The sequence below is a fragment of the Syngnathus typhle genome, linkage group LG10, assembly GCF_033458585.1.
Source record: "Syngnathus typhle isolate RoL2023-S1 ecotype Sweden linkage group LG10, RoL_Styp_1.0, whole genome shotgun sequence".
NCBI lineage: Eukaryota > Metazoa > Chordata > Actinopteri > Syngnathiformes > Syngnathidae > Syngnathus > Syngnathus typhle.
In genome coordinates, this window is record NC_083747.1 from 1911877 (window position 1) to 1926103 (window position 14227).

The 14227-nt window shown below is 43.5% G+C and overlaps 1 protein-coding gene across 3 annotated transcripts; it reads left to right on the forward strand.

The window, feature by feature from the left end:
* Nucleotides 1–655: 655 nt before the first annotated feature.
* ccne2 (cyclin E2) lies at nucleotides 656–5117 on the forward strand. 3 transcript variants are annotated; one of them, XM_061288354.1, is made up of 12 exons: nucleotides 656–775; nucleotides 2246–2284; nucleotides 2557–2638; nucleotides 2848–2901; nucleotides 3085–3227; nucleotides 3299–3434; nucleotides 3502–3648; nucleotides 3719–3814; nucleotides 3901–4035; nucleotides 4126–4237; nucleotides 4312–4469; nucleotides 4567–5117. In XM_061288354.1, exons 1-12 carry the CDS (start codon nucleotides 687–689, stop codon nucleotides 4681–4683), a joined length of 1308 nt encoding a protein of 435 aa, XP_061144338.1. In that variant the 5' UTR covers nucleotides 656–686; the 3' UTR covers nucleotides 4684–5117. The 3 variants fall into 3 exon arrangements, with proteins under 3 accessions (XP_061144338.1, XP_061144337.1, XP_061144339.1); XM_061288353.1 differs by having other exon boundaries at nucleotides 657–775; nucleotides 2845–2901; XM_061288355.1 differs by lacking the exon at nucleotides 656–775 and adding an exon at nucleotides 835–1170 and having other exon boundaries at nucleotides 2845–2901.
* The last annotated feature ends 9110 nt before the right edge of the window (nucleotides 5118–14227 follow it).

A 14227-nucleotide genomic window follows, 5' to 3' on the forward strand; every position in this document is an offset into this window, starting at 1 on the left:
TTGTGTCTGCTTGACTATTATAATTGTTTTCCACGTATACTTAGAAAATCTTGTTGAATTGATTGTTTATTTCTATAGATAGACAGCTACTGCAACAACAACACTCTGTCATTTAAGTTTAAGTCCTAAAGTTACATTATAAATGTGTTCTCTACCTAACAAATGTGGTATAATGTCGAAAAGTCCGCATTTTCGCTTTGTTGACAAATTTGACAGCAGCAGCACGTGCTTTTCTGTTTACATTTTGCCCGCCGAGTCACGTGACGAGTCGCGCTAGGCTTCCATTGGCCGAGTGTCAGGCCGACTCCGCCCCTGAACGCGGAAGTTCCTCCGGCCGCTGGTGAAAAATTGGCTAAATATGCCACTTTGCAATAACTTCCCTGCCTCATTCCCATTCCGGTCGGTTAAAGGGGTTGTGGCGCGTCGTTTAAATCCAACCGGAAAATAGGAAAATCCGTATTTCAGTGGAAAAACACCGTGAATTACGTCCGCCGATTGAAATGAACGCGGTTTGCTCAGGGAACTGGAAAAAAAGCCCTTCAAATTGGCGAATGTTTATCTCGAATGAGCGTTTAAATCTTCGTTCAGGCGCACCGGCTCCGGGGCTTGCGTAGACGAGTTGCCGGAGAATATTTCCGCTCGTTTTCAAACTTTTGAGCGCGTTTACGTGCGAACCGGGAACGCGCATGCGCAGTGCTAGCGCGGCAGAAGAGGCGGATATAAGGATTGGCGCCGGCGCCACAGCTGATCCATTCACTCATTCTTCCTTCTGGAGGTAAGACAAGCGCTCCGATGACTTCTTTTATACACTTTAAGAGAAATTTTAAACTCTGTCTTCACTCTACTAGGCCTTATGTGAGATGTATCTTGCTTAGTGAGGTGAAAACAGTCTTTTTTTCTTGTCTTGTTTTGCAATCGGTTGCAGATTGAATGTGCCTAAGTTTTCGATGATTTGTCACCTAAAATCGAAAATATACACTGAACAACATCCGCTTGGTTTATTACAATGTCATTACTGCCGCCCTTGGTGCCATCTTGCACTTTTCTTTCAAACGAAAGTTGACAAGACAAAGTATCATTCACAAAGTCGTTTTTCCTCGTCTCCCAAATGACATTTGAACTCCTCGTCGTTCTTCGTGGCTTGTACGATGGCTATAAAACCCGTCTTTTGTGAGTATTAATAATCGTGTTATTAACATCATCGAGAGCAATGTTGACCCAGTTAGCAACCCAGCTAACAGCAGCTAATTACAGTAGCTTCCCTCCCAAACTTGAGCTCGCATTATAAGCGTTTATCCGCTTCCAAATGGTCACGAGTGTGGTTAAAAGAGACGATGAGGGTTTCGTTTAGTTTCGGGGCGTGTTAAAAAGTCATCATGGTTGTGTCCGGGGTGCTTTTTAGACGGCTTTGTGGCCGTAGAGTTTGGGGGGGCTCCTTCAATCCTCCCGCTTAACGCTGCTGGAATTGGCGCGTCTTTGCGTTTCTATTCTCGCTTAAACTTGACGTTTTGACTCATTTTCGTCGCTCAAAGTACGGCGAAATGTTTGGAAGGGTTGATTCTAGCGATTGATGGTCCAAAAGTGCCATTAAGTAGGGTGTTTTTTGAGGTTTTTTTTGTTTGAAAGCGAGGGAACAACCACCCCCCTTTTCTTCCTCTGGAGTCAGTCTGTCATATTCATTCTTTAAACATTAAATGCACCATTTTGTTTTGTACAAATGCGAATGTTACAACGTGTATTTCCTAGTCATGTCAAATACAAATCCTTTATAAGCTTTTGTTATAGTGTTATTAACTTGTTACACACCCTGTACTTATCATTTGAGCCCACGTACTATGCCACAAGGATTTAACGCATGATAAATTCAAGAATTAGAGTGAGTAGAGTCACAAAATAATGACAAAACAGTCATTTTGACTCGTAGGTTCATTATTATACAACCAATTTTTGTGGCAAACAATTCAGACTCATTGTATTCAGTCAGACCATCATTTTTTTCAATTTAAAGCCACCATTTTGTCACTTTTTCGTCATCGGCGGCGAATTGAAACATCGTGCGTGCGCAATATTCGGCTTTAAAAGCGTAACGGTGACTTTTGTTGACTTATAATTGCCACTTGTGAGTCAAATACGACAAGATGGCTCTTTAGCACGTAGGTGCCGCAGTGGCTCTGGAATGTGACTTCCATCTCCGGGCTTCTTTTTTCTTATCATGCATGCTAACGTTTATTTGTCTCTTTTGCAGAAGCTCGAGTCCAGTCGCCACGAACATGTCCAGACGCAGGTGAGCGAGCACCTGCTGCCGTTGTTTGTGGAAGGGGCGATGGGAGGCAGGGGTGGGTGGAGAGAGCGGGTTCTTCCCTCCCCCCCTGGGATTAGGGTGGGCCGGGCGGGCCCAGACCATTATCGCATTTAAACGTGTCTGCGTCAATCAAGTACATTGTTGTTCACGTCACACAAAAGAAAACTTTTCACGCTGAATTTTAGTTGGGGGTAGGCTTCAGATCACCCACAAGGAGAAAATAGATAGTCAATAATGTTTTTGTTTCTTCTCAGTGATCGCATCACCCTTCAAGCCAGAGACTCAAACACGCTGGAACCCACGCCCAGAGCGCCACTGAGGAAAAGAAAGTGCGAGGTCGGTCGACGCATGTTTTACGCTTGACGCACAGACATCATCGTCAATCATCTTAAATGTGGGCGGGATTATGCAAATGAGACACATTGTTCCACCGCAGTTGGGGGAAAAGTGAGAAAAGATCGCTTACAGGCGTTTTTTGGGAAATATGCGACAAAATAAAAGTCGGTGTTTCCGTTTGTGTGACTGGTCTTGTGTTTGTGTAGCAGCCCTCCAAGAAGAGTCAACCCGCTGCAAAGAAACAAAGCTGCTATGAAATTCAGGTTTGTGGTTTTTTTTTTTTTTAGGAGGTAGGGGAGTCTCATTAGCAAACTGCTGCTACGCTCCTTAAGTGGCATCTTTAAAAGTCAAATCAGCCATTTGAGATATTTCAGGTCGTCTGATGGCAGCCATGTTTTTTTTTAATTATTAACGGTATACTTTTTTTTTTTTTTTGTGGGGTGTAGAAGTGTTGGTCGGACGAAGGAGCGAGTCCGTGCGTCCTCATCGAGACGCCGCACAAAGAACTGGAACCCGCCGACCTTGCCGGCTTCAAGCAATACCGTTTCAAGAACCTCTTCATCAAGCCCTCGCCCCTCCCTTGTCTCAGGTAGAGCCTCCCTAAAATGGCCGCCTCGAATAGCCCCACGCCTGATATTAACCTTGAGGGCGACGTTGCAGTTGGGCCAGCTCGGACGACGTGTGGATCAAGATGCTCAACAAGGAGCTCAAGTACGTTCACGACAAGAATTACCTGCAGAGACACCAAAAGCTGCAGCCCAGCATGAGGGCCATCCTCCTCGACTGGTTACTTGAGGTCAGAATCACACATTTGCAAAATGTCATTGTTAAATTTTTGTGTAAAACAAAATTTCTTTCCATAGGTGAGCGAAGTGTACTGCCTCCACCGGCAAACGGCGTACTTGGCGCAGGACTTCTTTGACCGCTTCATGCTGACTCAGGAGGACGTCAACAAGGACTACCTGCAACTCATCGGCATCACCGCGCTCTTCATCGCCTCCAAGATCGAGGTCAGAGGTCACCCCCGTCTTTTTGTCCACTGCCTAAAAGTATCGATCTCATTCGAGTCCTCTACCGCAGGAGATCTACCCTCCTAAAATTGGCGAGTTTGCCTACGTGACGGATGGCGCCTGCGACACGTGGGACATCCGCCGCACCGAGCTTCAAATCCTCAAGGTGGCGCCCCACATTCCGAACCACGTTCAAGCTCTTTTTTTTTTTTTTTTTTAAATTCTGAAGGTTCCATTTTGGATTTCTCGTAGGCATTAGACTGGAATCTTTGCCCGGAGACTCCCATCTCTTGGCTCAAGCTTTACGCTCAAGTGGAGGCCCAGAACGGCGATGAGAACTTTCTTGTGCCGCAGTTCTCACAGGAAATATACATTCAGATGACGCAGGTAAGAACTTCCTGTTTGCTAGCATACAACAGTGGAGGCTGTGCTCGCATCACAAAACACTTTTTTCTGTGTGTGGTTCTGTCCTCTCAGCTGTTGGACTTGTGCATAATGGATATCCGCTCGTTGGACTTTAGCTACAGCGTCCTCGCCGCCGCCGCCTTCTGTCACTTCTCCACCTTCGACGTCGTCAACAAAGTGTCCGGTAGGTTCCGCAGATGCCGCTAACAGTCGGTAAAGGCAGCCCGGTGACGTTTTTCCGTGTTTTACGTGCATCAGGTCTGACGTGGGAAAGCGTGTCGGAGTGCGTGCGGTGGATGAGCCCCTTTGTGGACACGCTGCGCTCGGAGGCCAAACCCGAGCTCAAGACTTTCGCCAGAGTGAAGACTGAAGACCGACACAACATCCAGACGCACGTTACCTACTTGGACTTCCTGGTGAGTCTCGCTCCATCACAGTGAATGTTATTCATGAATATTAGTTGTTGCGTATTTCATTAAAAATGAAATTGAATCAACTGACTCCGTCTGACAGAGAAAAGCTCAAGAGCGCCACACTCAGGATGTCAGCAACTGCCCGCTTTCGCCCGTGGTTGCCATGGCAACCGTCTTGACACCACCCAGCAGCACGGAGAAACCGACTAATCACTGAGTGGGAGAGGGATCTTGGCAGCCTTTTTTTTTAGCAGCCAAAAAAAAAAAACAAGTTGAATTTAAAGACATGAAATGAGATTTTTTTGCGAAAGACTTCCTGGTGCTTCTTCATTTTGTCCTTCCATCCCATTGGCAGCGTGGGGAACATGCAGCTTTGTGGTCACTGGCGATCACTCATTTTGTGTGTTTCTCGTGACTGTTTCGTTCCTGGAAACTTGACTTGAGCCATTGCTGCTGCTTACACGCTACTACGGGCTCGTATTTATTGAATTTAAAGAAGAAAAAAAATGAATCGGACGCTTGAGAGCTATTTATGACTTTTGTCTGTGCCTTGAGATGTTCAGCCATTTTCTTTTGTGTACATAGTTCCATTTTTTTGGAAATGTTCTTTTACAGAATATTGGAATCTTTTAAATAAAAAAATAAATCGATGGTAGTGGTTACTATTCATTTAAATTTGGTTGTGTCATTTTGCATCAGTAGTTTGTATAGCTAAATGTTGCTGATATTTATCTTCTAGAAATCACATTTTTTTGTCCTTATTTTAATAACTTGCTCAAAGTACTTTATACTTGCACACCCGAGTTTTCTTTTCTAGTTTTGTTGCACTACCAAGTGTGTACACAAGATGGCAGTATATAACTACCTTTTGTATTTAATCAAGTATTTTACACTACATCATTTTCATTTCTTTTTTTTTTCACTTATTGAAAAAAGTAAAGAAAGACCAGAAATTTGTACCAGCAAGTGTAGCAACTTTTACCAAAGCAAAGTTACAAATTTCTGCTCTTTCATTGCTTTTTTCGTGTATTAAATGAGTCATCCAATTTCCGACTAGGAGAGTGGTCATTGAACGCACCCCGGATCACCTGCAGAACGCCCGCGAGAACTTCTCAAAGAAAATGAAAGAAAACAAACCTAATATCTAAAGATTTACAAAAAAATAACAAACACAAAAGTGTCAGCGGGCTCGCGGCTCAGCCAGGAGGCTCCCCGGACGGCGTCACCATCCCCAAAAGTTTGCTTGTTTGAGCACCTGAGTTCCAGCCAGGAGGCCGACCCCTCAGCTGAGTGTGGCCGTTTAAAGCACCTCCTTTTCGGATATGCGGTGGAGGTGGCATCAGACTTCATGGGGAATGTAAGTCATATGAATCCCTCCTAATTTGAATATATAACAATGTTTACGTATGTTGTTGACTGGTGTAAATATATTATTTCTTGTTTTTTGACATTTTAAGCGATAATCTGTACAATGATTTCCAATGGGGAAATTGTGACGCGTCCTTCCGTGACGTCACTAATACATGGAGGGCCTCACCTCCATTTCTTAGTCGATGTGCGTTGCTCTATTCCTCATTCAAAGTGGGCGTTTTAAAGCCATTTGTTATTCCATCATCTCTCCAAAATGAATGGATGAAATAGAAAATGTTGACCGTTCCTAAACTGCATGTTAAATTCCATTCCATTACAGTAGCTCACCATATGATAAACACCACCACTTCATTAAAGTCATTAAAAGAAAGACAGAAAGATAAAGTATTACAATACACCTTTTATTTATCCTCCATTTAATTTCTTACACGTGACACATCTCAAACAAACGGCGCTCAATACAAGCTTAATGTTGTGATGTATGCGCAATCATTGTATTACGGCATATCAATATGAGTGTCATGATCATATTGTCGCATAAGTCACATGATCAATGCATAGCAGCCATCGAGCATAATTCACACAGTTTGTGTGCGTGTGTGTGTGTGTGAGTGAGTGCAGTAAATCCACGACAAAGATGAAGTAACAGGCGGCGTGCTTGTAAACGTCCGCTGGACATTTCAATGATCAACAACAACCTGCAGCAGTCATTCATTCCCGCTGAATCGTCACTTATGGCGGTGACATCACCGCTACACAACTTTATCACTGCATCAAAGTATGTTGCTCACGAAAAGTAGGGTTTCGAAATATTCTTCCGAGACAGGTTAAATGTTTAAATGATTATTTTAAATGACAGTTTCGAATTATTATTTCAGATTAGGGTTTGTAATCAGGGTTTTGACCATGGTGTGGTTTGTTGTGTATTTGTGTGCTGAACATCCAAGTGTGGATTTATTTCCTCGCTGGCTCGCCTTCTTCCTCTTCTTTTTTTGATTCATGTTGTGTACGCGGCCTCAAGGTTGACGCCGTCTTCTTACTCCTGCGCTGACGAAGATGACTTATGTTTGAGTGTGCGTGCGCGCGGCTCGTACGTGTGTGGAAGTTTTACGCCCGTGTTGCCACATCCGGCGGCCTCATCCATCTCGCTGACGCCTCCGTAAATTATCCTCGTGAAAGCGCCCAAATGATTGGTCGTCACGCCTCCGGAACCGACGGACGGTCCGGCCGTGGAGCCTCTTTTGTCCCGTACGCTGGAATGACAGCGGTAAGTTAGGGTTTCGAGTCCTAAAGGACGGGGTTTGCACATTTCAAGTACCGTAATTTCCGGACTATAAGTCGTGTTTTTTTTTCATAGTTTGGGTGGGGGGGCGATTTATATACATATATATGTTTTTTTTCACTTTTTTGGGCATTTTATGGCTGGTATGACTTATACTCTGGTGCGACTTATAGTCCGAAAATTACGGTAGGCTTTGGAGTCTTGGTTCTGAGCTGAATTGGAGTTTTAAAACAGGGTTAGGGTTTTAGAAGTAAGGCTTCATGATGTCGTTCAGGTTAGGGATTCCAATGATGTTGAATTCATTTCAAATTAGGGTTTCAAGCACATTGGAGGGTTTAGGATTTAAATTAGGGACTGGAGAGAAATGAGATTTGAAGACAGGGTTTCAAGACAGGTTAGTGTTGTGCTTCCAAAGCAAAAGAAAACCAAACACAACATTTTCTTCTTTTAAAAGCTCGTCCGTCTTGTGGCATCACCTTCAAGTCGGCCGCCGCCTCTTCCGCCTGACTGCGCCGACCGTACGCCGCGCTAAAGTTCTGACGTGGCTGTTTGTTTGCACTGCCGTTAAATTGGAACTTTAAATTTTTCATAAGTGCTATTTGAAGTCTTTTTCATCCCGTCCCGCCTTTTTGCAGTCTTCTTGGTTTATGGCAAACACGATGAGCTGGAATGGAAACAAAAAAAAAAAAAAAAAAAGATCAAGATTAGGATGGACGCTGTGCAAAAAAACAGGGACATACTGTAAAAAATTAAAAATAAACTGACTAGCAATGTACTGTACGCATATATGTACTTCCTGGGAATCGGCCAATCACATCGCAGCTGAGTGATCGGTTTCACTAAAGTTGACATTGCGGAGATTTATGCCACACAGGGTCTTATTTCATGCAGGCTTATGTGTGAGTGTGTGTGTGTGTGTTGGGGGGGGGGCAAAGGGGGCCATTGGAAGTGAGAAAAAGCAACATGATGCTGTAAATCCTCATCTTGTGCCTGCTACCCTCTTCTTGAGATTACACATCAATGTGTGTGTGTGTGCGTAGAGTGTGAAAATAAATAAATATATCCTGCCCACTAGTGTGTGTGTGTGTTGTGCGATAATAATAATCCCTTTCCTTGGGGTGTGTTCATGTGTGTCTACTGTATGTACGCACGGGTGTGTGTGTTTGCCGCATCCTCCTTAGGGACACAATGTAGCGATTTTTTTTTTTTTTTTGTGAAAATTCAGCCCCCTAAGACAGTTTCACATGGCAACATCGAATTTAGTAGACGTGAAGAGGAGACCCACAAAAAAAAAAAGTCTCGAGAAGCCAGGCGCCGAAAGACACACAAAGATTTTAGGCATTTTCAGGGAGCCTTCACTGAACCTTTAAAAATCCAGCTCTTGCAGACAGTTTCATCTAGCAACATGAAATTTGGTAGATTCGTATAAATAGAGTAGACCCACAAAAAAGTCGGGAAGTTATGCAGTAAGTCTGCCATTTTGGTTTGAAGTATTATGCTAATTTCCAGGGAGCTTTAAAAACTCGTTATGTATATTAAGATCAAGTTCCAACGCTAACTTGCGAAGGATTTGAGTTTTCCATCATTGCGTGTGGGCGGAGCATGGCAGCAAGGTTTGATGACTCGCCATAAAATAAGAAAGGGTCATAAGTCAGCTCCACAAGGTCAGCTCTCAATCAAATGTCTTGGCGACGGTCCCGCCTTGATGAAACTCAAGTACGCCCCCTACTGGTAGGGAATGATTTTATATCCTCGTTTGTCAAGGGAGTGACGTTCCAGACCCAATTTTTTTCTTTTTTTTTTTTTAAACCAAATGATGATTTCTCTCTCCCAGATTTAAGTCTATTAGCTTAAAGCTAACAAATAATGTGAAATGCCATAGACGGGCTAAACAGACATTAGCATAAATGTTACAATCATTCCAAACATTCAAACCGCTACGATTGCGTAGAAATATGCTAGATGTGTGCGGAGATGATATAGCTGATGTAGTAATAATAAAATAAAAAAGCCAGTCGAGCCTTTCTGAGCTGACAGCCGCGGCAGGTTGGCGTCAAATCGCACAGACGCTCGCTCAGTTGTGCCGAGTCGGCACACCTCCCGTCAAATCGAGTCAGCTTTTTACCTCCACGTCCCCAAAGTTCACTGAATGTGTGTGTGTGTGTGTGTATGCATTAGAAAGTTAAAGACAGATCGAGAGCTTGTGTCGTCTGAGCTTTTACTTTTTTTTGCAGACTTTCAAGTTCATGTTTATATTTTCCCCAGATTGAGAAATTGAGAGCCTGTGTGTGTTGTGTTGTGTGTGCGCGTGTGTGTGTGTGTACACGCTCGAGCTGTCGTCCAGGATTTACCCTCACTGAGAGTTAATCTGAGTGTCGGCAGGATTCTCTAAAGGTTAGAGAGACGGGAAGGAGTGTGTTGGAAGCATCGCGCTTGACCTCATTTTGAACGCAAAGCAAACACACACAGGCAGACACACACACACACACACACACTTACGCGGTGTCGGGGGCAAAAAGAAAACATGCGTGAAATTGGTCAAATTGTGCTTTCAGCCTCCACCTGCAGATGCGCAGTGTGCCCAAGCAAGCAGCCACTTGTTTTCAATTCATTAGTTTTGTTGATTAATTTGCGGATTTATTCACAACCAATTAGGAGGTTGTTTTTTTTTTAAACTAAAATCATTTTGATCTCGTGGAGCAAAGCAAATCGGAGATTTATTGCTTCTGTCAAAAGCGTGTCTTTGGAGTCACACTTTAGGTTACCCTCGTAATTTGTTTTATAAATGGCAGGTTCATAATCAAATTATAAAGTCATCAATAAACTTTTATAAATGATGTTTCAGCAATCACTCGGGCTCACTATTTGCAAGTAGGTCATGTTTTTGTGTGTACCGTATTTTCCGGCCTATAAGGCGCACCGGACTATAAGGCGCACCTTCAATGAATGCCCCATTTTAAAACTTTATCCTTATATAAGGCGCACCGGACTATAAGGCGCACCATTAATGCATCATGTCAGATTTTTAATCCAAATCAAATCATTCTCCATTTTATCTTTTTTATTTCAACTTCAGACGGAAACAAATCACTTTATAATCATAAAATAATGATCCATAGTCTTTTTGAGTCATGATTCATAGTCTTCAGCGGGCCACTTATGATTGATTTCATGACACAATGCTTTGGGCCAGTTGAAATTTAGGAATTTGGTCCATATATAAGGCGCACCGGGCTATAAGGCGCACTGTTGGTTTTTGAGAAAAATTTAGGTTTTTAGGTGCGCCTTATAGGGCGGAAAATACGGTAGTTGTTTACAAATGCGCCACCTAGCGGGAAGGGCTTGAAGCGCACTCACGTTTGAAATGTTTCGTTGTACCTCAAGGCAAAAATGAGGCCAAGTAACGGCTTGTATCTTGAAAAACTCGCAAGTCAAGACACCTCTGCAAATTTCGTTTAGCCCATCCCCCCCCACGTCAACATCGCATCAGCATTGATTTCCTCACATTTTAATTAAAACCAAAAAAAAGAAAAACCGAGCGCGGTGCAAACGGTCGCTGGCGTTCACACCTCTTTGAAGCCACGCCAACTGGCTCCACTCCAGCACGCTCATCTCATCCCCAACTAGGAAGCACGTCCATCCTTTTTTCTTTCTTTCTTTTCTTTTTTTTTTTTTTGCTGCAGTCTTGCACCAACCTGAACGTTTCGAGGAGGGGGTGTCAGACAAGTGGCCCTCAGGCACGCACAGCCAGCCCTTTGCGACCCAATTTATCACACACACACACACACACACACAATGCAGGCGCGGTCAGCAGTCAGGTGACGAGCAAATGTTCCATTTTTCATGTCGTTCAATCACTCAAAGGAATGACGTCATTTTTTTATGACAGTGTACAGTATGTAATATTTGAGTGTAACAAAAGTTACGCGGCTTTTTTGTAAGTTGGAGGAAGTCGTGTGATATCTGCAGGATTCTTAATGACACTTCCTGCAGGGAGGGAATTATCTGATGAGACAGGATGTCTTCTTCGGAGGGTTGCGCGTGCGCACGCGAGAATTTGTGACAGGCGTGATGTCGTCGGGAGATTTCAGGACTTACGAGCTGAATTGCGGAAGACGTGTGGTGGTGCGTTCAGGGAGCCCCGGGTGTCGTGGTCACTTTGCCGCCTGTGTCTGCCAGGCACGTTGGCTGAGATGAAAGAAGTTGGGCCGATGAAACAGACTGGTTGAGCGTCACGCGCTTGACTCAAACACTATCGGAATTTCCTCGGGGATCAATAAAGAAAAACGATGAATCATTATTAAGAAGTCTGTGTGAAATCGAAGGCCTTTTTACTAACGGCCAATCAGAATTGAGTCGTGAACTTCGAAAGCCATTTGTTACAGTCCGATTTTGTTGTTCTTTATCGGTTGGATCGGTTGTTCTTCATCGTTATCAGTTTTTCAAAAATCTGGTATCATAATATGTTTGGGGGCGAACACATTTAAAACTAAAATGTTTTGCTATTTAACCTGCCTCTGGTCATGTGACATTAAGTCCTCATGAATATTCATGGGGAAGTCACTTCGCAACATCACCCTGTGGACGCTTTTAAAATTCGTTGGGGTTCACGCTTCGCTGACCCCACGCACTTTCCCCGAGCCCGTCCCCCGGCTGCCATATTTGCAACATCCATGTCGTAATTAGCACTGTATAGCCTCCAGTGGACGGCAGCGGGATATAAACAAGATAAATAAATTAATAAGCACATTTTTTTAGCATACCGCTAAGAGGCTAATATTTACACAATGTTTCACAATGCTAAACTGCGTTTTCACTCCGATGTTTAGCGAAGATCGTTATGTTGCGCCGTACGACGTCATGCTACGCTAGCTACTTACACTATTTCACTACGTTTTACATTGTCGCTAGCTACATTATCTTGGCTATGCTAGCTTGCTAAAATGCGTCACACTGATATGTTGTTACTACATCTCGCTAAGCTATCTTGCTAGCTAATCTGTATCACGCCGATAGTATGCTCAGACTTTGCTTTTAAGCTCTGATATTTTGCTACATTGTTTCAATCCGACTTCACGGCGTGTTGACATTTCGGAACGCGTCATGCTACAAGGCCATGCTAGTATGTGCCCTCCCACTCGTCTAGCTTTAGACTGTCTTTCCTCCACCTGTCTCTCTCTGGTCTGTCTCACTCCGACCTCTCTCTCGCTCTCTCTCCGACCTGTCTCTCCCATCACGTCATTTGTGCCGGTGGCTTTCTGAAACGCCTCCGCTTTTCCGCTCGGCTAGTGCGGAACAAAAAGATTTTGGACAACAAGAATCAGAAAATGACTACATGGATGTGATGATCAATTATTGTTTTCATTGAGCCGATGTTGCTGTTACAAGCTTCTGTGGCAGTGTTTAACTTTGAATATTTTTGGGGTCGCTGGGAATGCGTTGGGTTGCTTTTTGTGACATTTTGGCTTGTCCTGTCAGTAAAAAAAAGAAACAAATTCCCATCCTCGCTTAGATCCTCCCGTCGTGAACGTGCCCTTGTCCGGTCTCAGCAAAGCGTTCCTCTCGGGAAGCGTCTCAGCTGTCCGTCGCATTTCATCATCATTATCAAAGTGGCGCCGTAGCGCAGCGGCGGACGTATTATAGCGCTTTAGCACGCGCGGCGGAGTCGACGGTGATGGCGGATCAGGCGACGGAATTCCACGCTCGCAGATGACTCCTTTTATTCTTTCCGCGAGGAAATGACGCTTCCTGGATATGTTTGGAATCATTCACTAATTCCCTTCTCCTGAATCGCTATGTTTGAAATTTTATATCATTTGAATATCAAAAGTCTACACACACTTGTTTACATGCCAGGTTTTTGTGATGCAAAACTTTTTTTTAGCTAGTGACCTGTAACCTGTACACATTTTGAAGAAGCAAAGTAAAAATAACTGAGATAATGTAGTTGCAAAAGTGTGCACACCCTCAAATAACTGGTGCTGCAGCCATACTAAATGGCAAATTCACTATACAGGGCATAATATCGTGAATCCCAACATAGCCCCAGTCTGGCAATCCTCTTCTGTATCTACCGGGGCTTCCTGCCGCTTCCTGCCACTTCCTTTTTGGCCTCCAGCTTTACTTGCGCCTTCCTGCTTTGACAAAGTGCTTCTTACCCGCAGCGTCTGCTTCATCCTGATCATCTTTTTCCCTACACACGTCTTCCGGGCCTCGCCAAAGCGTCGTTCGCCCATCCTTTAAATATCACGCCGACTTGACTCTCATTCAGAGGGAGAATCTTCTTCATGTCATAAATACCAAACCCAAAACTCCCTTTTATTTTTCCACTTTTGTTGTGTCCTAATACTTTTGTTCAAAGTCCATAGTTTCCTGAGGGAAGGTGTTTATTAGGATACGTCATGCAAAGGTGTATTTATCACAATTTTATAGACAATTGATACTATTTATAGTCACTGAGGAGGATTAGGGGGGCGTGAAATATTTTTTTCTTCCTACGGGGGCATAACAGAAAATAATTGAGGAGCACCGGATACACACAAACACACACCTTATTTTTTTTTTCTGCCTCACTCGCCCGCTAAGCAATCTTGTTATTTATTGCAGCTAATTTACCGACTCACATTAGCGGCTTTAGCACGCGTGATGCAAACGCACCACATGCAATATTGCATATTATCCCTTTTAGTGTGCACGTGTAATCCCTTTACGACGTGTAATTAATGTCGTTGTTGCTCCCGCAGCTGCAGATCGAGGACATCAAAATATATTTTTACTTCGCATTAAAAATGGTAATGATGTTTTTTTTCTTTTTTTTGTCCACACAGGCACATGAGGTGCTTTTATAGCGCAAACAAGCCTCGGAAACTAGCACACATTGTAAAAGCCTAATAGCAGAGACGACATAATGTTTTTTTTTATGTAAATGAAAGCTTTTAAAGGTGTTAAAACCTGCCTTTGTGTTTCTTCAATTACAAAGTAGATATTTTGCAAATATTTTTACAGTCTTTTTGAAAAAAAAAGGGCCTCACCATATTTGGAAGATTTATTCATTCTGGGCAAATATTACATCCGCTAGTGTTAGCAGGCGCGAAATGAGCTAGCTAGC

Coding starts and splice junctions, on each gene's coding strand:
- ccne2 (XM_061288353.1), top strand. CDS start 687: ATGCGCAGTGCTAGCGCGGCAGAAGAGGCGGATATAAGGATTGGCGCC. Junction 3,228..3,298: donor TCGCCCCTCCCTTGTCTCAG/GTAGAGCCTCCC, acceptor GCGACGTTGCAG/TTGGGCCAGCTCGGACGACG. Junction 3,649..3,718: donor TCATCGCCTCCAAGATCGAG/GTCAGAGGTCAC, acceptor CCTCTACCGCAG/GAGATCTACCCTCCTAAAAT.